The 26,503-nt window shown below is 43.1% G+C and overlaps 1 protein-coding gene across 1 annotated transcript in view; it reads right to left on the minus strand.

Annotated features, from left to right (window-relative positions):
- Positions 1–26,503, minus strand: part of MAD1L1 (mitotic arrest deficient 1 like 1) — a 354,917-nt gene that overhangs the window by 131,755 nt on the left and 196,659 nt on the right. Inside the window, exon 15 of the mRNA XM_084296309.1 lies at positions 19,927–20,017. Coding sequence (XP_084152435.1) covers positions 19,927–20,017 — 91 coding nt within the window. The remainder of the gene's footprint in view (positions 1–19,926; positions 20,018–26,503) is intronic.

The following is a 26,503-nucleotide window of genomic DNA, read 5'->3' on the forward strand; positions in this document are numbered from 1 at the left end:
CCCTGCTTGATTTTATTTCACCGGTTTTACTTCACCATGCTAATGGACTGGAGACGTGGAGGGGCAATGATTTCAAGTTTTACTGCCAGGTTTTCCCAGAGTTATGACAGCCAGGTCAACCCATAAACTGTTAAGGCCCTACAAAAGCCTCATTCAAAGCACGGCACTTCCTGCAGTACAAAATTCAGGCCTTGTTTTTATCACCGCTCTCCTCCATCACTATGAATCAGAACATTTTTATGAAAGAAAATTGTGAATTAAGAGAAATTGTATTTTTCTGGTGCTTCCCACGGGGAAACCAGTTCTCTTCAGCCTTTGTGTAGCAAACCACCAGAAGACAGGACAGCTCAGCCCTACAGCAGCTATCCCACGTGCTCCGGCACTGCTAGTTACTTCTCTCCTACTAAGTTTTAATCAGAAAATATAGGAATAACCCAGAAACACAGACTGGCTGCAGTTAAGAAGGTATCATCTTTTCAACTTAAACTGAGCAAAGCTGAAAGACAGCATTTCCACCCTTCACTAACTACCCTTTCTTGGCTGGCATCTTTAAGCACACAACTTCCCAGGGGTCAAAGCACATTTGCTGCGGAGGAAGGCATTTTTCCTGGGTTAGGCTTTTGCCGCTCTTTTCTGGCCATTTTTCATATTTTAGTCACTGGTCTGTTTTTAATGCGGTTTTAATTCTTCCAAATTACTATTACTTCAGTTGCAATCTTCAGAAGTACGCAGGCTCTCTAAGGAAATTAAAGGCATTCGTTCCGAGTTGCTGTCACGGGCAGAACCCTTGATGGTCTTTGATGCGTATGGGATGTATTGGCACAAACCAGGGAGCTCCTGCCTGAAACCGAGACTGAATAGTGAATGAGCACCTCTGAATTTATCTGCCCAAACCAGTAATAAGTGGCCTCAAGAAAAATGATAAGAAATCTTACTTGCATGAATTTATACACTTCTATCCTCCAGCAGGTCAACAGCCAACAAAAAAAAGATAAGAGAGATGATAAGGGAAAAGCACATTTGATGTTGGTGATTTCAGAAGAAAAAAAATATTATTTTCTCTAATCACTGTGAAAGGAGTACAAATCTCTACCATCTTCTTGCTTAACAGAGCTCAACAATGTTTACATTTCACTTGAGAGGAAATATCTGTTTCCATTATTTCAGCCCACTCGATCACTACTTCCCTACTTTCTTCTCGAACTTAAAACCCGAATCAGATGAATTCACTTACTGACGTTTGCAAATCACTAATCACTCATTGGCAGTATTGATCCACACATTTCACATTTGCTACAGTCAGAATGAGACAGCACTGGCTGGTGAATAGACTGTGAAGACTGAAAAATGAGATTAAGCAGCTAGCCTCATATAGATCAAGTTATCTGCTTCCTCGCTCACTTTTCATGAAGCTTCTAAAATGCAACAAATTGAATCCCCTTAACTCACAAGACAGGACTGATACATAACTCCATTAAAAGATCAGAAAAAGCAGGTAACACAATTTCATGGAAAACAGGTCTTGTCAAATACACTTGAAGAGATTTCAAGTCTAGTTAATTAAGATAACTGTGTTGACATAACAGAATAGGAATCCTATACGATATTCGCCTCGGTATCAAAAACACATTTTCTTTTAAAACTAGCAGGATGCAAAGTAAGACTACAACAGGTTTGAAATGGACCAAGAACTGATGAACTAACAGTGACATTTTCCAGTCACTTCCAATAAGATTTGCTTCTTTCACCAATAGTATGCGGCACACATTCTCTAGGATACGTAAGAAAATAATAAATCCTTAGTAAAACATGCAGATAACACAAAGGGAGAATTGTCGGAAACAACAAAGCCCACAAAGGTAGCTTAGAAATCTGATTGCGCCCAGCACAATTTTCTACACGAATTCAAACACACCGTGAGCCATCCCAAAGCACAGATTCTCGTCTCACGCACACAATACAGTCAGTACTTTCTGAAGACAATGCTGTGTGGAGGGTTCTTGGCCACGGTTAATAACTAAGGGTTACCTCCAATTTAATGCTGTGGGGGAAAAAAAGGGTACTAGCAAGAGTCTTTATGTACTTATGGAGAAAATTGAGTAGGGCCAGAGAAACAATATTGTCTCTGAATATAGCATTGATGAGACCACTAGGGCGATAATGCATCCAGGTGAGGTGTGCCTGCAGCATAAGAGGGTTGTTGAAAATTAAGGAAAGTTGTGAGAAGATTTCCATGAATGATTCATGGTCTGAAAAACACGCCTTACAATGAGAAATGAATGGAAATCAAACTATTTCATTTACTATAGAGAAGGCTGAAGCAATTTGATCAAGGTCTTTAGTGGATATCTAATACTAGATGGTTCTTTAATCTAGCAAACAAAAGCAAAGCAAAAACCCAATAGCTCACACTGAAGTCAGTGAACTGAAAAGAACACATACTTTTAATAGGGATGGCTAGCCAGGTAAACCTATACAATGTCTGTTGCTTAGTATCTTTAAATCAATATTTGATGCCTTATTAAAAACAGGCTGTCGAGCAACCACAAGTTACTGCATAAAGATTTCTCTAAGTCAAACTTTTTTTTTTACATTATACAGCAAATCAGTCTAAATGGGTACTCTTTTTGGCCATAAACCTCTTAATTCAACCCATTCTACTTCCTCCAATTCAAAAAAGTGTTATTCACCACTTTCATCCATTCTCTCACATTATTAATTCCCCCTCTTACTTTCTAAGCCTCCAGACAATTCTGTAACTTCAGCATTTATTCCTCTTAGACATAACAAGAACCTCGATGTTATCGCTGACAGTTTAATCTTTTTCAAGGAGAGTTTTAATTTGGAGAGAAATTATATTGGAATAAATGCCTCTAAATATAAAAATACTTTCAAATCTATGTTCATTTTAGTATTTCAGTTTGGCAGAGCCACTCAAATCCTCAGGTGATGGAAAAGCAGAATGACACTTAAGATACAGCCACTGAGATTGTGCTTTTTTTTTCCCTAAAGGAAATTTCTTTTTCACAGTTGTAACGACAACTTGAACACACACATGCTGATCCATACAGAGTAAGCCAGCTCATTGGAGCACTACATAAAGCTTCATAAAAGGGTTACTTGGTGATTAGAGTGCAAACAAAATCAGGTAGTGGAAACAGGTTTGTCACCTGCCACCTTTCCTGGCCATTAGGCTTTAAATCAGCAGGTCTCCTTCCTCCTGCCACAGCCCTGAGTTGTCCCTTAGGCACTGGAAATGCTCACTGCTGCTGGGCACTTTATCCCTCCCCAGCACCCCAGCAGGCAGCCTTGTGCTCTGTCTCTTGGAACAGGCAACGCCAGCGATGTGAACGCGCTCAACGCTTCTACAAGGCCTCCTTCTGCCAGAGGCCAGCCTGTGACTTGCCTTGTCCAGGGCTACATGTGCAACGTCACAGCAGTGCAGTCATCCACAGGCTGGTATCAGGGCTCTGAAACGGGGAGTGAAGTTAGTTTAAGCACTTCTACTTTCTCTGGGAGATGGTAAAGAGAGAAACCTAAATCTGAGATGTGAAAGCTCAGGAAAAGAAGTAATTGAACACAAACATCTCCATGTATATGCATCTTCTAACCATGTATGTACAGGTTCATTGCCAAATAAACCTTCTGCATACATGTTCAGCTGCTGTTTTCTGCTGCCAGAGCTTTAATAGACTACTTTTAATGTTCCCATCTCACACCCTGCTGCCAGTCACGTCACCCATCCATCTTCCACAGCTGCCCTCTGAAGGCATCATCTGTCATCTCGTTTTGTTGAGACAAGGAGGCACCTGAAGGATTGCAGAGCGGGACTGGAACTGGCAAGCAAACAGCTTGAACAAACATCATTTACCCTGGTAATCTCAGATTATTTCTCACCTAGCATGCATGTACTATGGGAACAATAACACGCCTGCCCATCAAGCAGAGATTTTGATGGATAAATACTGATGGTCCTGCCCTCAGGAAGCACCTTGAGCAGCACAAGCCGGCACACTGAGAGCCAACTTCAGCTGTCAGCTGCAAAGTGGGCTTCTGTAATAGACAAACCCAGCCCACTAATCCCCAATTCCAACACCCCCCCAAACCACTTCCTAGCTAATGCTAGTAATTCTAATTCACATTAAAAAACCTTCCAGGAGGCCATAACATGGCTGTCTCTCTATATGGAAAATATAAAAATCCCAAACTTTTGTAATTCCTCAGCACATACCTGCTTACTCTGGATCAGCAAGGTGCTTGTCCACGCTGAACTTGTGAATACTGTTCAATTTTAGAAATTCTGCCTGGATCCTTACCAACTGCAAACTCCAACTTGTTTTCTGAATGCTGGAAGAATTCAGCTGTAAGAACTGATGTGTCACACCAGCTCTGTACCTTACATATTAAGTTAAAACGCACACAAATGCTTTGGCTTCTCTCAAAAGCTGTTAAATGAGATATTATCCTATTCAAAAAGCAGCTCCGCTAGGCAAAGAACCAGGGAAATCAGGAGCATAGCTCTACGAGGTGAGCTGGTCAGCAAATGCTGGGTTACCAGGTTGGGTGGTGCTTGCAGCCCCCTTGGGAGGAGCACGTGGCCCCAAGAGCTCAACTTCTGCAAGGATAAATCAGCTGGGCCCAACAAGCGCCAAAGCTGCTTGGGTCCAGGCAAGTTTAACTGTAACAGAATCGGATGGATTTGTTCTTTCAACACCAAAATGTTTCTGTCCCACTGTGTCCTCAAACCCACAGCATGCCACTGGGGTTGCCATGTCCAAGGTGCTGCGCATCCCCTTGGCAGCACAAGGGATGAAGTTTCAGGGCAATTATCTCCCAGTTCTGCAGAAGCTGCTTACTCACGTGCTGCACACCCACCACAGAGAGCTGAGATTGCTAACATCTCCTGCTCTCTCTCAGGAAATAGTGCAGCCAGTGGACCCAAGGCTGCCTAAAAACCTGTAATTGGTCTGGCTGCTGGGGCACGCTGCAGGGGCTGTGCAGCGTTCAGCCTGAGCCCAGCTCTGAGCAGCAGCCCCACAAGCGCAGCAGCAGGAGGCAGCTGGGGCAGAGACACCAGAGGAAAAGGATGGAGACTGCTTCTGTGCAAAGGGCGAGGGAAACGGACTGAGAAGGCCCCTCCACGGGACTGCTCTGCTGCTAGATGTGAGCTCACCTCCTCCTGGGATGAGCCAGAAAGCCAGCATGAGGTAAGTGAAGATACTCCAGGCTCGATTTAAACAACTCTGTCCACTGCAGTCACATCTACCCAAACCACACGAAATGTCCATTTATCACCTCCCTACTTTAAAACTAATCAATACCACTGCAGGACAGCAACACTTTCTGTGCAGGTAGAAAACAGGACGGCCTGGAGCCCCTGGAAATTCTCCCTGTTCCCTGCCAGCTTGATACCAACCCTGCCACTGCCCGCGTCAGGCACAGCTGGAGCTGTAACACTGCCTGGAACAATGCAGCAGCACCCTCTACTTTGCTTCCAGCAGCTCGGCCAGCCCTGAGCCATGAGTAGAGAAAGAGCCCCCTCTGCTTGCTTCTCTACAGCTGTGAAAAGGCTGTGCACGGAGACCAAGCGTTTAACAAGCGGAAAGGACTCCTTTGCTGGGCGAGTACGTGGGACGTGGGACCTGTTGGGTACGTCACAAACCCGGGAGTGTGTTTGCTGGGAGAGGAGTATTAAAGGGGAGAAGGAGTACTTGAGAAATAGAAAGAGGCACAGCCTCCAGACAGGCACGCAGCACTCCTGCTGTAATTGGCACCAGGTGATTCCTAATGGCCAGGTGGCTAACAGCTACAAAGACAGATCCCTGCTCCACCAGCACGCCCAGCGAAGCGCTACCCGACTCTGCACCGAGTTTTAATGCTTGGCAAGAAAAGCCGAAGGAGGTTAACTCACCGAGGAGAGATGCGAGGTGAGGGACGGAAGGTGGCCCAAGTCCAGCAATGGAAGGAAAAGATGAGAAAGAACTTGTGTGCTCCCCTGACCCCCTGAGCTTTCTCAGATGTGTAATTCCCATGGCAGATGACACGGGGCTTGAAGTGCCAGAGCCCATTTCAGCCCTGTCACTACAGCAGCCTGTGCTGCTGCTGCTTCCAGAGGACATCCACCCACTGGGAATTAAATGTCCTGGCACAGAATAGTTTGAAAATAATTCTGCCCTTTCCCTCATCCATCCTCTTGCTAGTAACACACACGTTAAAAATAGCTGAGGAACCACGTGTGCTCCTAAGACAAACCACAAGCCTTTGCATTAAGTTTTACTGACCTCATATGTAAATCAGCATATAAAGACTGGTAGCCCATTATGTTTTATTCAGCTGCTACAGCAGCCATCCATCCTGTGCCTTTCACAGCGATCTGTAGCCTGTAACAGGTTCATAAACAGCTCAGAAAGACGCCTGCTGTAGATTTCACTTAACTCCTTATCTATCTGCTTTAAATGGATTAAACAACTGTGTCATTAAAATGCTTCAAGTAAGACTTTGATCATAAACTTATCGTTTTACAGTTATTGAATCTGATCCCTAATGAATGCTGTTCTGCCATATTTCTCTGTCTTCTGCTGCCAGCTTTGTTCCCCATTAGTCCTGGCTCCTCGGTCCCAACGCGGCTGCTCTGTATGCTGGATCACTGCATCCCAACAGGCCTCGATTGTATCTGCTGACTGCCCAACCCAAAGGAACAGATAAAGCGCAGGAATTGCATCTGAGGTGGGGTCAGAAGGACAGAAAAATAATCCACAAAATACAAACCACATAAAATACTCTTTATGCATTCATTACACAGCTGCATGACTGCAACTCCTTTCCAGTGTCCCTTTCCTGCAGGGAACAAAGGACCAAAGGCAAAGGGGGGATTTGGGCAGTGTTCTCTCCCACTCTTTAAGGAAAAAACGTTTGTTATCTACTCAGAAAAGGGGTTGAGACAGAGAAAAAGCACTACTGAGGTCAGGAAGGCTTCTGTCACAAAGCACCGTTGGGTTTTATCGGCTGTAACGGAGGAGATGCCAGCTGGGGGATCTGGGTCCCCGCAGCACACAGAGGAAAAGCCAAGCTTGTGCTAAGGAGAGCACCCCAACACCAAGAGCAGCCGAGAGCTGGCAGCCAGTATCTATCTAAGCACAGGGAGGGGAAAGCTGCTGCAGGGGGCTGCCAGGGGGTTCTCCAAGCATCAAGGTAGAGTTGACACACAACTGCTTTTTCATTCTTGTTTTGGTGTCTTGTTTGTTTGCTTGTTTTTAGGGAGATTCGTTTTCAACAGGTACAGCTGAAGCAGTACACCTTAGTAGCTCACTTCTGGAGAGACTCCATGGTGAGGATGGCTTTTGTCCTTCAGTAATCAGTGGACACAAGAAGACAGCAAGATAGTCCTTTGAATGGCCAGCCATGGGAGAGCAAAAATAGCCAACAACAGTGCCAGAGAACCGCATGCCTGTTTCAGCAGCAAACTCTATTAAAGTCACACGAAAGTGTTAAATTGAATGCTGAAAATCCACACGTTTGATATGGAAGAGGCCTATTATGTCAACTTGCACAGTCCTTGCCAACGCAGCACACTGACTAATGTTAATCATTCTGTGTTCTAATTATCTTACCATTATAGCAATTTCCCTGATGATCATCCTTTTTTTTTTTTTTCTTTTTTTTTTTTTCCTCCTTTTGCTGTTGTTCTGTGTTTTTCAATGATGCAGGCTGCAGGGCTTGGACCACCTCTTTCCCATCTGAGTGTTTCCAAAGAACATACCAAAGGCTGTGTTATTATCTCTCCCCGTCATTCCCTTGGCTTACCAGGGCATACTCAGGACTTTTAAACAGAAGGAAGCGAAGAGGAGGAGGATGCCTGGCTTTGTCCCTTCACATGGCGAGGCACTGAAACGGAGAGGCTGGGCAAACCTCCCGGAGGACCAAGGACCGACTGCCAGCCCCTCCTAGCGCTTGGTCTGGCCACGCGGAGTACAGCAGCACTGACCACACTGGGCAGAAACAGCATCCTTGGCATGGCCCAGCTGGAGTGAGACTGCCTCAGTAATTGCAGTAGAGCAGGAATGGATTTGTCTCCTGCTTTACTCCAGTGAGAGAAAAGAGGCCAGATTTACCCGGTGGCCTCAATCCTACCCCCAAAGCGTGAATTTCTTGCTTTCACAGTGAGGAGATGGAAGCAAAGACTCAAGAAAGTCCCTAGAACCAAGGAAGCGATCAGTCCCTTCTACCTCATCACCCTCAGGAACAAAAAATGTGACATTTTAATTAGCTTCTGCTGCCTCTGACAGACGTCCTGGGTCATGCAGAGAAGCTACCTTTTACTTTCTATCCTCATAAAATTTGGGAGTGTGAAAAAAAAAAAAGAAAAAAAAGAAAAGCAGCAACCCAGTCCCCTCTTCCTTTTCCCCAAGCAATTCAATTATTTGCCAGATAGCACACTAAGAATCCATTAGAGAAGAATGTATTCTGCATTTGCTGTGGAAATCTTCTGGTGATCTTATCTGCCTCTCAGTTCGAACTCAGAGCTCAATTGTTTTTTTCTGCCAGTACAAGCAGACTTCAAGCAGCTCTGAAATCCTTTCAGATGGGGAGAGTCACCTCCTCGTATAGAATTTACAAGAGTAAGAGAGATTTATGGATAAACTGAAACAATACGAGGAAAGGCCATGGGGGCAACCTACTGGATTCTGAAGGGCTTTGAGTTAACTGCTCCAAGCAGTGAATTCAACATTATCTTGATCTGACTGCCTCAAGAAATAAATACTTCAGAAGGAACCTAGCCCAGTGGCAAGTTTTCAAGCGATCATTGCACACATCAGCAGAAGGGCATCATCTCCAACCTTCACACATATCAAAAGGGCTCGGTCTCTTTTTGATCCCATGGAAGCATGCAACATCAGTAAAGAGCATTAAGTTGAACAGAACAGCCAAGGAGCTGAGACAGCAGAGGATGAAAGGGAAAGGCTCGGGAGGAATATGCTGGTGAATCGACCAGTAGGTCTGTTTTGTAGGACATCTGCTATTTTTCCCTGGGATGCTTGAGAGAATGGTCCACACAGAACTGTCCAGGTGAGACGCGGGTCTGGCTTCTGAACGGTCAGTGCCAACAGCAGCATCTTACTCAGAGCATATCAGAGGCTCTGGGAAAGCAGAAAAGCCAAAAGCCTTTGTACTTTCAATCCCCAAATAACTTGGCCCTAGAAGTTAATTTCCACCAGGGAAACTGTTTTGTATGTTGCACTGTCACTATTCCACCCCACCATCCACCCGAACAGGACCACAAGGAATGTGATATTGCCACATCCTTCATTTGAGCTTTTATGAACCTTCTGGGAACAGTCTGACAGCTGCTATGGTTGCAGCACCCCTTGGAAGCACCCAGCCTCCCTTCTCTGTCCGTTCTCATCCCAAGAACAATTCCTTCCCTATTCCTTCTATATTCAGCCACCTTTACAGTCCCTCTCATCCCACTCCAAACTGATTCTGTTGAAAGTATCTGGGTAAAGTTTCCTATTTTGCACACACCCTTCTCAAAACATGGATATACATGGATACCACTGCATGCATCCTAACACTTCTGTACAAATACACGTCCATACATATAATTAAACCCACGTGCTGTATTTCAGTGCTCATGCTGCTTTACCATAACTCGTGCATATCTAATAAAACTTCTTCTTGCACCCTGAACATACCAACCTGTAAGCAATCCCTGAGTCCTAAGGAAATAACCTTGAGGACAGGACTCAGGATCTAGAGGGAAAGCGGTTCTACAGCTGAGCTCCCCTACAGAAACTGCCTTGCCAACAGCTTTTCACTTCCCCTTACCCATAAAAAATGAGAAATTTTCTGTAATTACTACTGATTGCAACCATGGTAGTATTGCACAGAAAGAATGTGTCCACTGGAAAAAGACCAAACGCACACGAGAGGATCTCTGCGGAGACCGTTCTTGCAGAGCAGCCTTTATGTTAGTGGGTTTTTAAGTTTTTCATCCTACCAGAGCCGGAATCTCAATGACCCCCCTTTTTTCTAAAGCGCCGTCTTCATTCTGAAAGGTCACAATCTGAACCACACATCTGATGCTGTGTCCGACATGCACAATGTATTTCGGGGATTTTTTATTTCATTTTAAACACCCTGCCAAAAATGCAAAGAACAGGCACGGCTTCTGTATTATTTAAGGTACAAAAGGCCTAAACGTGGAGCAGGGGAAGCAGCGGTGTTCCTGATGTGCCAAACCCCATGCCTGGGGAAACGCAGAGATGGGACAGATCACCTAGGAGCCCTCCCACCCGTATTGAACACAATGGGGCTTTACAGACAGCACCGCTCCTTTGCACACGCAGCAGCAGCATCTCACTACGGGTTGTTTTTTAAAGAAGACACAAATGCACCTTTCTCTCAGCGTTTCACTTATCCTGCCATCCTGGCTGTCTATCCGGATTTGAAGAGAACAGCTCCTCTGCTGAAATTAAGCATCTTTTTCCACTCTATTCTTATCTGTCTTTCAGATCTGGGTAGAAAAGCTGTTAAAAACCTCTTTTTTTCTGGTTTATATGGATCTGTCTTTTTAGAGACTTATCAAGCAAAAGCAAAGGGAAATCGAGGCAAATTTTGAAACAGACTGGAAAGGGACCATACTGCGATCTGACCGCCTTCAGGGTGCAATAGCAGAGATGCTCGTGCATGGGGGTGTTACTCCTCCCTGCGTGGCCCCTTTCAGACCACCCTGGTTCTCCCCAAACACCCTACAAACTCTGTTCCCTAGCAAAGCCTCAGCTACAGATCAAACTGCACAATGCTGAGCCTTTGAGTGACAAATGCACGTCAAGTTTCCCTTCTACTACTTGATAAAATTCTTTAGGGGAAACCCGTTTTCTTTATGTAGTTCTTTGCCTCCAGGCGTCAGATAGGTGGTAGGTCATTCTGGTCAAAGGAAAGGGTTGTGGGATGTGGGAGATAAGGTATCACCATCTCACACCCCTGAATTCCCCCAGCAGACACATCGTTATTCCTCTGAAGCACGCTGCCCTTCCCGGCAGTGGCTCTGCTCAGAGTATCACCCCATTTTCTCAAGTTTCTTTTAACAGCATTACGATCGCTGCCCACTCTTCACTGTAGCGTGCAGCAGGCAGATTTTCCTCCTCCCCACACAGAAAAAAAACAAAACCAAACCAAAAACCTGAACTCTGACTTCATTTCTTTCCCATAATCTAGGTAAGACATCCTGGCCCTCTGTCTCTTAGAGACAGTGTTGAGTTTTCTGCATACAAAGCAGCAGAGGAAAAATCCTGCACTGTAACCAGGGTCTCCTTATCAGGAGAATAAAACTGTTGAAGAATGTAACTGAAAACTTTGACTTTACAAAGATCAGTGGCAAAAAGCCAGACTATAACAGAACTGGAAAGACAAGGACAGCACGAAACTGTGACCTATTATTTTGTTTTAATCAAAAGTTCGAAAGTAATTGGTTCGTCAAACAAAGGCTGAAATGATAACAAGTAATGAAAAGCTAAAAGCCAAATATGGAGAGAGCTGTAACTTAAGGACGTGGTGTTTATTCATAGAAATTCAAGGAAAAGCACAAAGCTTCAGTAAACAAACCTTTCCATGCATTATTTTCTCTATTTAGTTCAAAATGACGTTTTTGTTTTGTTTCTGTGACATCACAGCGGAATTCAAAGCAGAAGAATAATGGAAAATGAAGAAAGAACAATGGAAAACTAATTTGTGCCATCAAATGACTACACAGTAAAACTAGAAAATTATAAAGGGACAGTCACTCTTATCATTTCCTGAAACTTTGCTTTTTCCTTGCTACGTGATGAATAAGATTAGAGGAGCTAATAAGCGAAGCCTCTTTTTAAAAGGGTTGTGTCTGCCTACCAGCCTGGGTTTTCACTCACATCGTGATCCTGGGGAATCAGTGCAATGCTCTTCTTGCATGGAAGCCATCTGTACTTGCTGCTTGCTAATATTTTATCAGCTGTCATTGTATGATGGAGGGGCATTTTATAAATACAAATGTATCTGAACAGTTACTTGTAGCTGAAATTCCTCTGGCTCTTCAACACAGTGCTAACAGAGCCCTGTGTCCATCACCCTGCTTCCTGTCCATGAAAGCTGTACACACACACAATACCCCCAGATTTATTGGTTTAGTGAACCTCCTACCACACAATAAAATCTTACACAACTTTTAAAACCTCACCGTTTGTTCTGCAATAACTGCTCGGAAAGTAAGGCTTGTTTCCAAGCAGTTTTCTTGTCCTGCAGCAGGGCTTCAACAACTTCTTGGTGTTTGGCCCTGCACAACACATGCACTCTAGGAGCAGCCTCCTCCTCGGTGTGGCTGTATCCTCATCCACATTTTGTTCTCATCACTGATTTTTCTATTCTAGTATGGATGCCATCTCAGAAAGTTTGTGCTGCATATACCTACGGGTGCAGAGACCTTTTCCAGGGGGGCATTTTCCCTCCCCAGCTCTCTCCCCACTCACTCAGAGCTCTCCATGCTGCTGCTCAGGTAGCAAGGCTTAGCGCAGTGACCTTTTCCTGTTTCAGAGCTGTTCAGGAAATCCAGTGCTCACCCATCCTCTCTTCTGCTCATCTAATGAGCCGTGTGATGCCACACAACTGCTGATATTTGCAGGGATAGTGAAAGGAGTACATTAATGAATTTATTATAGATTTTTGTGTTAAATGTATTATGCAAATGTTAATCAGTTTCTGCAGAACTTCGAGAAAGGTGCTGCATGAAATAAACAATACAGTGTTAGCTCTGGCAGTAAAATTTAGAGCTTCAGTTGTTTAATATTCAATGTACGAATTCCTTAAAAAAATTTTTTTAAAGGGCACATTGGTAAAACTTCCCTGCACAAATGTGAATCTATGCAATCACGGTCCCTGATGTTAACAAACATTAGCAAGTCTGTACCATGCATGTCCTTGTTTTATTAGACATCCACTTGCACATCACATTTATCAGGGCCGCAGAGGCCAGGAAGCAGCTTCTCTTTGAACCGCCACAACTTGCTGACATGTTTATGCTTCTCTTCTCCAACCCCAAGGACCATTTCTAATTGCTGTTAATTCTAATAACTGCAGTGTTTTCAGAATTTACATGTACAAATATTTGCATAGCCTCAGCTAATTCAGTGTCATGTATTCCTCAAGGCTGAAATATATATTGTATACATATAATGATGTAACTAGTGTTGCACTCCTCCTGTTTTATACTAGTTCTAGGACTTTCTCCTGTACCCAATCCACATGCACAAGATTCAAGATATTTTCTCCCAAATCACTGAGTCCTTCTAGCACAAATCACAGGCTTGTTACAGGGGTAGATCTTTTCCTATGATTCATTTGGGTAGTACTTCAGCATCTACACTTAGCAGTCTACCACACTACAGACACCTACACAGCAAAGCAGCTTGGCTGTAGCTTAACCTAAGTAGTGCAAGCACCAGAGCGAAGGTCAACCAACACAGGCTTTTGCTCCTCCTAACCACTAGAGTACCTGCTCAGAGACTCTGCAGCGCTGCTCTAGCCACTGGCGTGTTACTGCCCTGCCCCATTGTCACTGCTCTTGCTGCTCACGGTACCAGATTGACCCAGTCCGTGCTGCAGTCACAGCCATCTGGCTGCAAGCATACTCACAAATGCCTTGAAATGTTCCATGCAAGCATCCCATACCTGCTAGCTGTCACAGCCAGATACCCATAACATCCAGGTTATAAGCTTACAGCGAGGAGTAGAGGCATTTAGGTCACAGGGAGGCTCCTGAAAGCATAAAGGTAGCCGTAAATACCTGAAAGTACATTTGCTGTGAGGCTAAACTTTAGGAATGCAGATCTGTGAATGAAATGCCTGTGCTACACTTGAGCTATCGGGTCAATAACTAGTACCAAAAGGTACAAATTTAACCAAGGCAACAGACATTTGCCACGTGGGTTTGCTGGTGGTGTTTTGAGCAGACTGTGGAATGACCCCCCGAGTAGTCTCCCTTTGATGGTGCTCACTTGAGCAGATACACACTTTGTTACATCAGCAACAACTTGGTGCAGTCTGTTAAATTCAGAAGATAAGCTCTGTTTTTAGAAAAGAGGAGTTTTTATTTTTGAAAAAATCCATCTGGAGTCTGTGGAAAGGATCAGATTGCTCTGCACCCCAACCACATCCAGACACTCCCATGAAACCCAGCGTACTGGCAGAGTGGGGCAGTACGTTTTTGTACCATGACCTTCTTTTGCAGATCTGAACCTGCACTCTTCTGCTTAGTTGATCTTGTTTTTACTGTGTTTCCCGCTGTATATTCTCAGGTATTCTCTCCTGTAATGAAATCCCTCTGGAAGCACACACAAATCTGTTCCTATGCCTCGCCAAAAGCTACACCTGACTGAAGAGACACAAAAGTGGTTTACCCAAACCCATTTAAGGAAATTCATTTTTTCCTTTTCTTTTCTTTTTTTTTTTAACCAAAAAAAAAAAAAAAAAAGGAGAGGGGGGAGGCTGAGCTTGACCATCTGAGGCTTTGAGTGAGAGCAAGCGGTGCCTCAGAGGCTAACCCAGGAAGGGAAAGCATTGAGATGATCCATGAAGAAGCTCCATGAGCATTTGAGAGGTCAATTAGGAAACTTTGAAAGGTTGACAATGTCCCTTTAAGTTTTATAACAGTGTTAATGATTCATTCATCACTCTTCACTGGTCACATAATGAACAGTTAGACTGTTAAATGACCTCAACTTTGCCTTGGGCTCTTAACTCCAAGCCAGTTACCGCCTGGCCGCCGAAGTCCTAAATATAAAATGAGTCATTAATGCTTAAAGAGGGGAAACACTCCCTTTTCCACCACGGGGGATCATACAGAGCAGCCTGCTTGGAGCACAGCTCCCAGCACCCTCTCGCAGCTCCCTCAAAATAGAGGCAGGAGGTTACTCTGGATGTCCCAGCACATCCATCGTCCATGGGCATTTGACTCCTGGAAGAAAATGAGATAAAGCAGGCGGCAGCTGCTCGCTGTCCCTGCAGAGCCTCATGCATGGGTGGGACCAACAAAAAGGGTCCAATTAAAATAACCCAAAGCAGACAAACAGGACAGAGCCTGCAGACATCCACTCTATTTGTATCGAACTTCAGCAATTATATCAGATATTCTCACTAAAAAAAAGTGCCTGCAAAACTCACCTTTTCCTTATCTTTAAATTATTACAGCTACAACACAACCAGCAGTGAAGTCGACAAGTGGTTTATGCTTTAATTTGTGCAAAAATAATCAATTTAAAAACCTGGACGAAACTAAGATTGAATTTAACCAGATTAATATCTTAAATTGTAAAATGGTCGATAACAATAGTGAAGTTTGACATTTAGAAAGGAGCACATGGATTAATGAACACCTCAGAATAAAGTTATATCAGCATGGAAAAAATACTCCCAGAGTACCTCTTGTGGAATAAGTTTTTCTCAGGCAGTTCCTCTGTGGACACTGGAATTCAGTCCCTTGGTTGTAGTTCCAACAACTAAATTGAGCCTAAATACCAGCTTCTGGCTGGGGAACGTTTTCTGATGGGTGTCCCCCATACCACATAGACCTGAAGTAGACTGAGCCTTAGAGACCTCATTTTCCCAAGCAGTTTTAACTGAAACTTGGGAGAACTTGAGGTCAGAGAACAGAGCAGCCTCATCCTTCCTGACACCTGATCCCAAACTGAACTTTGTGCAGAAACACCCAGCTGGACGGGTGAACTCAGCTCGCAGAGCCAGCACAGCGCTCAGGATAACTTGCAGTGCTGTAGTGCTCAGGGGAGATAAAGCAGCCTAAAATCACACTGCTGTGCGTCGTACAAACACACTTCTATTTCATTCTGCTTCTATATTAAAAAATGCTGTGTAAAACCCATGTTCCCCTCCTGCTGTGTAAGGTGGCTTTCAAACAGGAACTCCTACTTGTAGCTAACCAGTCAACTCCTTTCAAGCCCTGAGATAATGGACAAAGCCAATTATTTCAATATGTACAAATAACATCGCATTTTTATGGCTGTTGCTGTTACATTAGCGACTGGCAGGAAGGCTAAAGACAACTAGTTATTACTATGTTTATGGGCATCACACTCACAAGTTGATCAGCTCAGAGCCCACGTCAAGCCCTGAGCCTCTCACACAGCCAAACCGAGGGGCTCAGAATGTCTCCAGGATCCTTTTCAAGCTTCCTTGAAAGGGACCTTGCTCTTTCACTTCCAGCATCCACAGGTGATTCCTTTTACTCCAAAATTAGCAAGAAAATAACAGCTCTATCTATTTGGCCTCATAAATATACATGGATACACACAAAAGGATGAGGATGCTAGCTTGGTTAGGGAACTAGTGACAATTTCCAAGCCCAAACATATCTCAGTGTAAAAAAAGCAACTCCCTGACTTTTATCTATAGAGATTCACTTATCAAACTCAAACTGGAATTTCATTTCTCTCACCAACCAGCTGTGAACTAATTACGAGGACTTCTAACTAGTCCTGCTCCTTCGCCAAGCATATGGTTCCAATTAAGTGAAACTGCAGCTGATTTTAATCAATCTTCCTTGAAGCAGCCGAAGTTGAAGAATCTCTTCTCCTTCAGCTCAAAGAGTAGAGAGCAGGAAAAGCAGGAGAGTAGTATTTGCATAAGGAACACTTCACATCCGCTTGGTTGCCTGTAAACACGAGGCTCCTGGCAGTAAGAAATGCTAATTGAACACTCTTCACAAGTCTTTCCTTCCACTTTATCCAAAAAGCACTGATTTGATCCGTCTCTTTCGTTCCTGGCCAAGCTGCACCACCAACTCGGGAAGATGGCCCAAATCATTTCAGACAACTAACAAACCAAACCTTTCACGGAGATCTCAGCAAGCCTGCCCACCACAGACCAAGCAGTAACAGTGCGTTTTCTTTCCCAGATTAAAGACTCAAGTCTTTTTTGCTGCATCAAAAGAAAGACAGTGGGGAGGAAGAGAGAAAACTGTCTGGTTAAACCCTCGCTTTTCCCATATTATTTGAATCCTTTTGCTGAGATGCAGTTCAGATGTTATTCTTAAGATAATGTCCTGGGTGATGGCGGAGGCACCTCAGCAGGGTGTCATTTCCCTACAGTCCAAACATTTCCCGTGTTTTTGTAATCTGAGGTTTTTATTAGCAGTAAAGACCTGACCAGTGAGTAATATCCATGCTAAAGTCTTTATACCAGTGAAGGAAAATCAATGCAGCCTACAGTTAGGTGTCAAGAGCCAAGGGGTTTCGGAAGAGAGGGTGTGTGGAGGTGGAAAGCGCCTTCAGCCATAATTCAAGCTGTCCCTACACAAGCAAGGAATACAAAGAGATGTCAGATGTTATATACGCTGCTGCAGATAGCCATCGGTAGCTCTGGTTCTTTATTTGCTAATACTGAGCTCGGGGAGCGTGAATCACGCGCCTATCTTACACCGAAGTGCCTACTGCTATCAGCAGCCAAAGCTGAGATGAGCAAAAGCCACGTGCCAGTACTGAGCTACAAGAGGACGTGAGAGGAGGCAAACATTTTTGAAATCATATTCCTTTCCACACATCAGTGCAGTCAAACCTCGATGGTTTTTATTAGGAAACATTAGCTGCATGCCCTTTGATTTCATTCACTGCACCCAGCTTTGTGAATTCAGATTTCAGCCCAGTCCTGCATCAAGCAATCAAAGCCCTAATTCTAAATCCTGCCTCCTCCAAATTCCCAGCTTCAATACAGCCTCCCCATGCATCTTTCATTCAGTAGACACAGTTCCAGAAAGTTAGGTTTTATTTTAAAAAAGGAACTGCAGATAAAGATTTGTCAGAAATTGGCCTCTTCCTACCTTGTTTAATATCACCCTCTACTTTCTCTTACACTTTTATTTGATTTGATGCCATGCTTTCCCATGTTTGTAATTTCAATCATCTTTCTATTCATACACAGAAATCACAAGAAAATTTTACTGAAGTTTGTCTTGCTTTTTTTTTTCCTCTCTCTTTGTGATAAAGGGAAGTTATTTTAACCCATCATTTCCCAGTGATTTCTTTCAGAGAGAGGAATAAATAACATCAAACTAGCAACATTTTAGTGACCTTATCTCAGCGTATAATAATATCCTTAGTGTATTTTCTCAGCATTGATAAAAGAGGTGAATTACTAAGCTTATCCTTAACTTAGTGGGTTCCCACTCTAAGGAACTGTTTTCCAGCGTGTATAAAAAAAAAAAAGTCACTCCAAGCTTGGCTTGTCAAGGTATTTTATACTCCAAGTGAATAAAAACCAGGCAAGCTGATGTTTTGTCCTCTGAGGAGTTCCCAAATCTTGACCATTCAGGCAGGCACACACCGATCAATACTGACATTTCAGCATTCAACTTACATATTCCTATAGTTATGTTCTCCTCCCTACTCCTCCTTTGGAGAAGCTGTTTTTGGCAGCCACCTCTAAGATCCAAGTAGGAAATAAGGGAGGAGAAGAGCATCTTGTTCCCAGCCTATCACCACTTTACTTTTTTTATACTGCAGAAGCTCAGCTATCCAAATGGTAGCTGATGCTGATGACCACAAGGCAGACCACACGCTCTAGCCTTTGGATCTTTCCTCTTTGAATGTGAGCCTTACAACACTTGGTGTTTTGGCATCTCGAGAGCAGCACAGAGCATGCCTCAGCATCAGGAAGAAAACAGGGAATTCCTCTGGTCAGGCCCCCCCTGGCAAGCCAGCAGCCATCGTAAGACAACAACTGCAGATTAAATATGACTTGAGTGAGTTGTAACCTGCTCTGAAACCAAAGCTACTGCTGTGTATTTTGGAGACCTGAGCATCCAAACACCAGCCCAAAGCTTTCATCTTCTGATGACTGAAACCCAATTAAAGGAGAGCCAGGTGACAGGTTTCACACTAAACGTGGCTCAGCAGAGATGCTCAGCAGCTCTTAGCTCCTTGCTTTATCAAAGCTGTCACTTCCCCTGTCTCTAGGAATTGGTAATAAAAAAAAAGATTTGATTCACCTCTAATAGGTGTCAGGATACAATCAATGGTCTGACAGAAATCTGGGTAATTTCGAAACTACAGTGTTTTGGTTTTGTTTTTTGTTTTTTTTTTTACCACGAACCAATTTACACAAAAATGGGGAGAAAAAAAAAAGAGAAATGAAAATTAAGAGAATGAAATGCTACAACACTGAGCTGTTCAGCATATCAGAGAGAACAGCAGGGAGAGAGAATGCTGTTCATAGCGGGATGGGATGTGATTAAACAAACGGTGCACGGGTTCTTGTTTGCTCCAGCACCTTTCAGACGGGAAATGCTATGAAAGCTTGAGGAAACTTCCATGTTCCTCCTCTGCATGGGAAAGCTGTTACCAGCATCAGAGCAGGCTGAACACAGTCCACTTGACTGCTGTAGGCTCCCTTGCCCTCCTTCAGGGAGGGTGAGGCTTCACTGATCTTGCCAGAGTGAAAAATTGAAGACTTTTTGCCATATAGGATGGCAGCTACCTCAACAAATGTTAAAACGCCTGCAGTAGCACAGCAAAACAACCACACCCTTTCATCCTCCTGACTCCACGCCTCCCACCTCTCACTGTCTGTGCTCTGGTGACGCTGCCATGTCATCTCCACAGCACTGATGCTACCAGGATTGGATGACTACTGTCTAATGAGGCCACAAACGGGTGGTTCTAGACAAGCGTATTAAAAAACCTTGATGTGTGTGATTGAATCCAACATCCAAACACTTCAATAACACAAAGATAAAGGCATATTGGTGCATTTTGCACAGGCTTCCTAAAGCCTTGCCCAGATTAAGGGAAATCAACATGTGTGTTGTAAGGTTCAATTTGGCAATCTGTTAGATCTGTATGGATGTATCAGGCTCTCCAGCCACTCCTTTTGGACATCCAAATTTCCTACCTGCAGAGTTAGCTTCTCCAGTTTCATTTCCAGAGATCTGTTCTCCTCTTCCAGCTTGCTGCGTTCAGCTTCTAGCTCCTCAATTTTCAGCCTAGAGAGGAAAGGAAAGATAATAAACACTCCGTCTTTGCCCAGTCTCTCTACAAATAATCAAGTAAAACCTGAAATCATGGACAGTGGCAGGTGATTCCTGTATTCAATATCACAAAGCTATGCTACTGAGATGTATCTTTTAGCAATTTGTGTGAACTAACTTTGCATGATTAAAATATAATTTCAAAAATTCATAGTTAAAATACACAACTTGAATATAAAGCAAATTTAACTTAGATACTTCCTGAGAAGAGAGACCCAGTCTAGGCCATCATGTTCAATAACCACCAACAGCTAAAATCTCCATGAATGTGTCAAATCTCTTTTTGATCTGATTTATACTTTTGGCCTTCACAATGCTCCTTGGCAGTAAGTTCCACAATTTAATTATGTGCTGTGTGAAAAATTAGTTCATTTTGTTTCATACTTCACATGTGATTATTTCACTGAGCGCCTGTTAGTTCTGCAATGAAGAACTGTGAATAATTGTACCATGCTCTCCTCTCTGCAACTTTAAAAGCCTCCCTGTATTATTTCCTGAAGAATCTCAATTTAGTCTTTCCTCACATCAAAGGCTTTCCATATTTCTGTTCATCTTTATTGTCCTTCAAGTTTTATATAAACTTTTTTTGCTATAGAAAGAGCTAGAATTACAAACAGCACTCAGATGTATTCAGTAGTATGAGGCTGTTTTGGTCTCAACTTGTTTTCTAATAATTCCTAGTATTCCGTCTGTCTTTTTAACCACTGAGCACTTCCTTGATATGTTTAGAGAAATGTTCACAATAATGTAAGATCTCTTTCTAGAGTGATAACAGCCCTTTTAGAGCCCACTATTGTACAAGAAAAAGTAAAGATGTTTTTCATACATCCGTGGGTTTTATATTTTTTTTATCTACAACTTCATCTCTTATTCTATCAAGTAGCATCATAAGATTCTCCTGAAATACTAACAGCCTGACAACCTGTATAATTTCATATTACCTCAAACTCTATCCCCTCACTACTCACAAACTTCTTTTATTGGGACAAATTCCCAATAAAAACCATTCTAAGACCTAGTGGAAAACCCCCTATATTGTGAAAACTGAAAATTTATTCCTTGATTTTCCATCTTTTAAATGTGTATGACATAAATTAATGGAAGAAAAACATACCAAGCTTCACAAAACAGAAAGATATAATCTCTGGCCCAGAAAATCCTGGAAAAAATACAATAAAATCTAGGAGAGCCTTCTGACAAAGTACCCCCAGTAGCTTTGCCCAGTTTGCATGGGCATCTGGCCATCGATGCAGACAGTAAACTGGGATGCCCTCTTTGATTTTTATATTCTTAATAATCCAACAAAGAACCTTCTTTCTTATTCCAACAGAGTAATGTCTCTTTGAAACCTTTGGCTCAAAGCTTTTTGAAAGGTCAAACGTATTATATCAACCATATCAGCTTTAGCCAAATGATTGTTGAATCCTTCAGAGAACTCTATCAAACTTGTTATGCAGGAGAAATTTTTATAAAAAGTTCAATATAACATTTTTGCTTGCATTTAAGTACCGACTACAAAAACCTTAACACTGTTTTGAGAACCTCACTTTTCTCATTCTATCTTCTTGTGATTAACTGAGCAACTAATACATATTAACATCGATCTTCGCATCCAGGTTTTGGAGGATTCTTTACCAGAATAGTTTTTAAAAATTAATTATCTTGCTTGATAACACACACTTTCAAACGATCTAAATTAAGCTGAAAATCTTTGCACTGTGACAATGAACAACATGCCCATCTGCCAATATCCAGGAATTATACAACGCAAATTTCAGGTACAAGTGAGAAGTTGTCTCTCCTATTAACCACGCAAGAGAGGAAAAGGCTGCAAACTTTTCCACAGAAGCTGGTCGATCTACAACATGTTCAGCAGAGAAATGTCTCCTTTATAAATATGCAGCTTGAATTACTTAAATTACTTGTAAGCCTGACCCCTGCTGGTAATGTTCAGATATTAAGTAACATCTTGTTTCCCTTTTGGAAGCTTCTCAGACGAGTGGCTTTTAGCATTGTCTAGGCCATTAAAAAAGATCATCAATAATTTCCAGAAGAGACACAAAGCTTGCAGGGATGGAGGATGCTGAAGAAGCAGGAGACTGAAAAGGTCAGAAAAAATGGAAATTCAAAATGGAATTAATGCTTTTAATGGTGTTTCTAAATGGCTTGCAAAGCAGGCCACGAGAACAGCAACGCTTTTTTCTGAGGAAGATGAGCACAACAGCGCCTGAAAGGTCAGAGCCAGACACAGGACTCTCATCAGTCCTTTCTCCATACTTGACATGCTGGATTTTAATTTAGAACAAATTTCTGCCCATTTAGGCTCCCAAATAAGCTGCAACGTTGCTGTTATCTGCCTACAAAACTTCTCTGGGCGGAGGTTTGAGCTCAGGCCTCTGATGCGCCCTCTGAAATCACTCACAGCGGTCACCAGGAAACACTTGGAAAAGAGCTGAGGGACAAGCAGGCTGCAATGAGGGGAGGCTTAATCGTTCTATTTTTGTGCTATTTCCCTGCAATTTTTAAGATTTAACTTTGTTTTTGCCCTCCATTTCTCACCCAGGCACCAGCAGTTTCGGAGCCATCCCCAGAGCACGTACTTCATGGCCGGTGGCCTCGGGGTCGGGGACGAGGCTGCCTCAAACAGGAGAACCTCAACACCACCTCCTCACCACTCGTTCAGAGAGAAAGCTTCTGCTTCCTCTGCGTGGAGGTCCAGGAACATTGCCATAAGCTCTCTGTACCAGGGAGCTTTTTAGGACTCACTGGTGCTTTCGCTGCTTAGCCCTCTTCTAACCTATTTTTAACACCGTTAAGTGTCCTGGGTCTCCAGTGGGATAGCATTAAGAGCCATTAGGAAACAGTTTGTGCTATTCTATCTTTGCTTTACAGCCCTCGGGAACACTCCCCAGTGGCAAAGGAAGGGAAGCAAGGGAAATCCTATCTATATATAAACACAGCAAAGCATTTGAAGCTGGTAGTTAAGATACTGCAGTCAAATATTGAAAAATATTTACTTGCTTCACTCTTGAGTTTTTCATTTAAGTGAATTCAGGTACAGGGCCAACCGTGCACTGCCTCTGAACGATGCTCCAGCATCTATAAAGGCAGCCTTAGTCTGCATGCACCTTGCACGCTCTCTGTCCAGGGACATCTGCAGCAAGATATGTGATGCTATTTTATCATCAATTTGCATGCCTCAACGTGTTACATAGGGGAGTTACTTTCTGGTAAGGAGAACAATCAACGGTACGTTCACGTGAGAACAACAAAAAACAGAGTGCAGCAACATCTGGGCACAGCACGGCCATCTATCAACCTAACGGCTGGCCCAGAATGAATGCCTGTGCTCATTTTAAAAGCAGCCTTGTGGCATAAGGAAGGAAGAAACATCAGTTACTTTCTAAAATACTGTCACCGTTCTCAACTTTAACGATACAGGGAAAATTATTCAGATCAATTTCTGGAAAATTTACCGACTTATTCTCCATACAGGGGTTTGAAAACGTGAAGATATTTAAACTGTGAAAAAGAACTCTTTGCATTTCTGGGAGACTTTTCCTGCGTGAGATGTAGACAACTTAACCCAAGGGTAAAGGCTCCAAAGACAGCCATCTCTGCTGCCTTTTGGACGATCAAATTTAGTGGAAGAACACAGATAAATTGTCATTTGCTCAGACTTGCAGATTTTCCCACTTCCCAAAATTGAGCTTTATGTTGCCTCCACTGCATATTTCACTGTCCCACGTTAGAAGATGGAACACACACAAAAAAACACAAACCTGCAGCTTCAGGTCTCCTGAAATGACGTTTGTGAGGATCAGAAGACATCACACCATGTGTGTTCAGTCTGTCTAAGAAAGGTTTCAGTGGTAAGCAGTAGCTCCTGGACAGCAAATGCCAGGCTGCTTGCTTTTCAGAAGGAAGAAGCAGAAAATAAAAAGAAGGGGTTACTCTTAATGATTTTTCATTAGCACCCAGGCACTTCCAAAAGTCCCTTTCAGTCCAGGTGTTGAACAGTACCAACTCACCACCATCACTTCTCTAGCTTCTTTATTTGTCTTTAACATCTGCAGATGTGGTACCCAATTGCCTGTAGAATAGCACGGGTATCGCCGATGAGGACATGTCTTGCAGAGGCCCCATCTGTGAAGAGGACATGGCCATGTGGAAATGCTACCGCTGAACAAGAAACTACTGAATGGAGCAGAAAATGTATGTGTTGGGAAGATGCTATTAAGGGATCCAGATGGCATTGAGATGGTGTTAGGAGCAGAGCAGACAGAATTCCAGCAAGTGTGACTAATAGGCATTGGCAAGGACATGAATTTCTTTTGAATTACTGTAACTCTACCCAGTCACTAAATCCACAGAAAACATTTAGGATTTACTGGGGTTGTAGTTTGACAGCAGAGAGAAAAAGTTCAGATTTGTTCCAGCTGAAAAGGTCCTTCAGCTGTTGCCACTTAAGTCTTCAGTGAAGTTTTTTTTAATAGATTTCTTTTATTTATAGGTTCTGAAATACTAGTTTCTGCACAGCTATCACCTTCCCTCTTAAAGGTGTTAATGCTTAAATGCTCTCTGCTTCGCTATATCCCATAGTACATGAACTCAAGAGTTTGACCACTTTTTCTCTTCATAACATCTGCAGAATATAAACAAATGTGATTTCAGAGGGAGCTGCAAGATGTGTGAGAAATGACAGCACTAGCACCAGCTTTTATTGTCTCTTCAGAAACGATGATGCTGGGAGAGAGTTTCACATTTAAAGTTATAAAAGGTCTGACGAAAGAGCACTTTGTTCTCAAGAGGAGGAGGAAAAACTGATGAACTCTTTCAAGTCTCTTGCTGAAAATTTACTTTCCATACTAAAGAAAAATGAGACAAAAGTATATTTTTAAAGGCTCTCATTCACTCACAGGAGATGAGTACAGATTCAAAGGATTAATATGGATTTTTTTCCCTTTATATGTCTCCTGCTTTTGTTTTCAGAAGTTAGCTGCTAACCACAGGGTGTATATGGAAATGCCTGGAGGCTCACAGTCCATTCCTGTTCTGCAGACTCCTCTTACTGGCTTCTACTGGTTTTCCTCCATTTTTCACATTCCTTCATGACAGCAGCTGACTGGAGTGCTTGGGCTTAGACCAGATGCATCGCACTTAGGCTAATGGGATTTCAAAGACCACAAACTACAGAAATGAAAATAGCTCCATCACAATCTGGGATTTCTTTCCCCACTTTCCAAATTGTAAAGTTTGTGCTCTTCTTCCCCCTGTCTTCTGCCAGAATTCATTTCTGGCAGCCTGTAGCTGGAAGGAGGAACGATGGAGCTCGTGTTGCTAGCTCCTCCTTAGCAGCTATGTAAAATCCAGTAAACACTTGAGGCCCGTGATGACACAGCAGGAGGCCGAGTGCAGCAGATCCAATCCTCTGCATACTGATCTCTTCCAAACTCTTCCTGTTCTTTCATCACAGCTACCTAGTCCTGCTGCATGGAGAGAGCACATCCAGCCATGACACGTAGAGGGTTCTGCCATGGAGCACAGAGAATTATTCCTGAACCCCAAACACAGGGAGAGTTATCCCCGAGTTATTATGTGTTGCTTTGACTAGGAGCCTCTTCTGTGAAGAGTGAGCTTGCCCAGGTTCACGTCCAGTGCACAGAAAATGGCAGAAAGCACAAAATAAGGCTGAACCTTTGACTGCTTAAGTCTAGAACCATAATAAAAAGCTTTCTTCAGACTTGATTCTGACTGCAGAGAAGCATGCGTGCTACTGGATGGAGGGTTTGAGACTTTGAAAAGAGGCCTGAAGCATCAAGAGGAGCCAACGTGGAAAAACGAGCAAGCACTGGCGTCCTAGCCTCTGAGCAAAGACAGCTCCAGCTAAAAGAGAACACTTTTTCAGTCATTTACTGCTAGAAACCAAGAGCTGAGCAGTGACAAGGGTGATTAAAAACAAACAAATGCACGCTTTTCAGAGCAGCTTTGTAGCTAAATGACTAGCATCAAGGCTTGGGACAAGTATTTAAATAAGCCAGTCTACCGTAACAACTAAAAGTGGTTCAGTAAAAAGCAACAGAAAAAAACAGCCCGGAATTAGATCCGGGGACTGTGGTTTCTGTGCACCCACGGCCCCTGAGGCACGCAGTACTGGAATGGGAAAGGAAAGACAAAATATCACTGTGAAACGATTCCAGAAGCTCAGCCTCTTTGATTAAATAGCCTTCAGTGTGTGGCTCAGGACTGGAGTGCAGCTCCACACCATTAACGGCTTTACGAGGAACAGGCTCGCGTTTCTGTCATACTTTGTGTGGAGGCTTTGACACAATTTCATGAAAGGAGAAGAGAGATGAGATTAGTATCAAAGAAATTCTTTTAAATCAAAAAAGACAGAGAGAAACATTATCTAGAGGGCTTTAGGGCTACCATAAGCAGAAC

Source organism: Netta rufina (genome assembly GCF_964035555.1).
Source record: "Netta rufina genome assembly, chromosome: 15".
Lineage (NCBI taxonomy): Eukaryota > Metazoa > Chordata > Aves > Anseriformes > Anatidae > Netta > Netta rufina.